This window comes from Carlito syrichta, unplaced genomic scaffold (assembly GCF_000164805.1).
Source record: "Carlito syrichta isolate Samal-C Ts95f unplaced genomic scaffold, Tarsius_syrichta-2.0.1 Scaffold304516, whole genome shotgun sequence".
NCBI lineage: Eukaryota > Metazoa > Chordata > Mammalia > Primates > Tarsiidae > Carlito > Carlito syrichta.
The window spans coordinates 585,218-586,749 of record NW_007248612.1 but is presented as its reverse complement, the minus strand read 5'-3'; the positions used below and the strand labels follow the sequence as shown (position 1 = coordinate 586,749).

Sequence of the window (1,532 nt, the reverse complement as noted above, 5' to 3'; positions counted from 1 at the left end):
TTGAAAAATACTTCTCCTAGGGTGACTATAGTTAGCAACAATGTAGTGTATGTTTCCAAGTAACTAGAAGAGAGGAACTAAGATGTGACCAACCCATGGAAATGAGAAATACTTAAGGTGATGACCTTAAATACCCTGATTCAATCATTACACACTCTATGCATGCAGCAGTACTCACATGTAACTCATACATACGTAAGCTATTTTGTATTTTTTAAAAAAACACTTTGTCTAGTGTTTCCACCCAAACAGGAATAAATCCCAGACTCAGTGGACACATTTCATGGCTTTTTATTGAGACTCAGGAAGGGTTGGCCATGGTAACAGGTGCACTCACTGTCCTAGTTTGCTCAGACCCTCTGCTGCGTGAGTGACAGCATTTGTGACTGTGTTGGTCACTGTTTCAGAGACTTCCTTCGCCATCTTGTCCCCTGATTCTTGGACTTTCTTTAAGGCGTCAGCAACGGCTGTTGGAAAGAAGAGGAAGAATGTCTGGGTGAGCCACCACTATGATAGCATCCCCTCACGACAGGGTCCCCGGAGCAGACCAATGGGACTGAGGGCAGCAGGGCTCCTGGTGGAATGAATTCAAATTTGGGCTTAATTTCTCCAACAACTTGCATGTCTTCAATTATGAGTGAGCCTGATCTGGTCATGGGTGTATTGGCTACTTTTTTTGAAAACAGACACAGGGTCTCAGGGGCCTTGCTATGTTGCCCAGGCTGATCTTGAACTCCTGGCCTCAGGCGATCCTCCTGCCTTGGCCTCCCAAAGTGTTTGGGATTACAGGTGTAAGCTACCATGTCCAGCCATACTGGGTACTAATTCTTCATTTTTCTGGAAGCTGTCATCTTATGTCTTTTGGCCATTTTGATATTGGGTTACTATATTGGATTAACATTTTTATTAGAAACATTTTACATTAGTTTGTGATTTTTCTTTTGACTTGGTTTACAGTATTTTTTACCTCTAAAAAATTTTGAAGTTTTATATATCAAGTTGACCTATTTCCATTATGGCTGCTGGGTTTTCTATCAAAGTTCAAAAGATCTTCCCCACCCCAAGATTATGCTGTCTACTATGTTATTGTTCCAGTCTGAATGTTTATGTCTCCCACAAAATTCTTGTGTTGAAAACCTCACCCCTAGCCAGGCACAGTGGCTCACACCTGCAATCCCAGCATTTTGGGATGCTGAGGCGAGAGAATTGCCTGAGCCCAAGGATTTAAGGCCAGCCTGGACCACTTGGCAAGACCTCGTCTCTACAATAAATAAAAAAAAATTAGTCAGGTGGGGTGGTGTGCACCTGTGGTTCCAGTTACTTGGAAGGTTGAGGTGGAAGGATCACCTGAGCCCAGCCAGTCGATGCTGCAGTGGTCATAAGCATGCCACTGCACTCCAGCCTGAGTGACCAAGTGAGACTCTTACTCAAAAAGAAAAAAAAGCCGGGCTCGGTGGCTCAGCCTGTAATCCCGCGCCTTTGGGAGGCTGAGGTGAGTGGACTGCCTGAGCCCGAGGGTTCGAGACCCGCCT

At 44.8% G+C, this 1,532-nt stretch overlaps 1 protein-coding gene across 1 annotated transcript in view; it reads right to left on the bottom strand.

The window, feature by feature from the left end:
• Positions 1–274: 274 nt before the first annotated feature.
• The window catches only part of FAM25A (family with sequence similarity 25 member A), a 4,624-nt gene continuing 3,366 nt past the window's right edge, over positions 275–1,532 (bottom strand). The window contains exon 3 of the mRNA XM_008060112.2: positions 275–467. Within this exon, the coding sequence (XP_008058303.1) occupies positions 334–467 (134 nt within the window). The 3' untranslated portion in view covers positions 275–333. The remainder of the gene's footprint in view (positions 468–1,532) is intronic.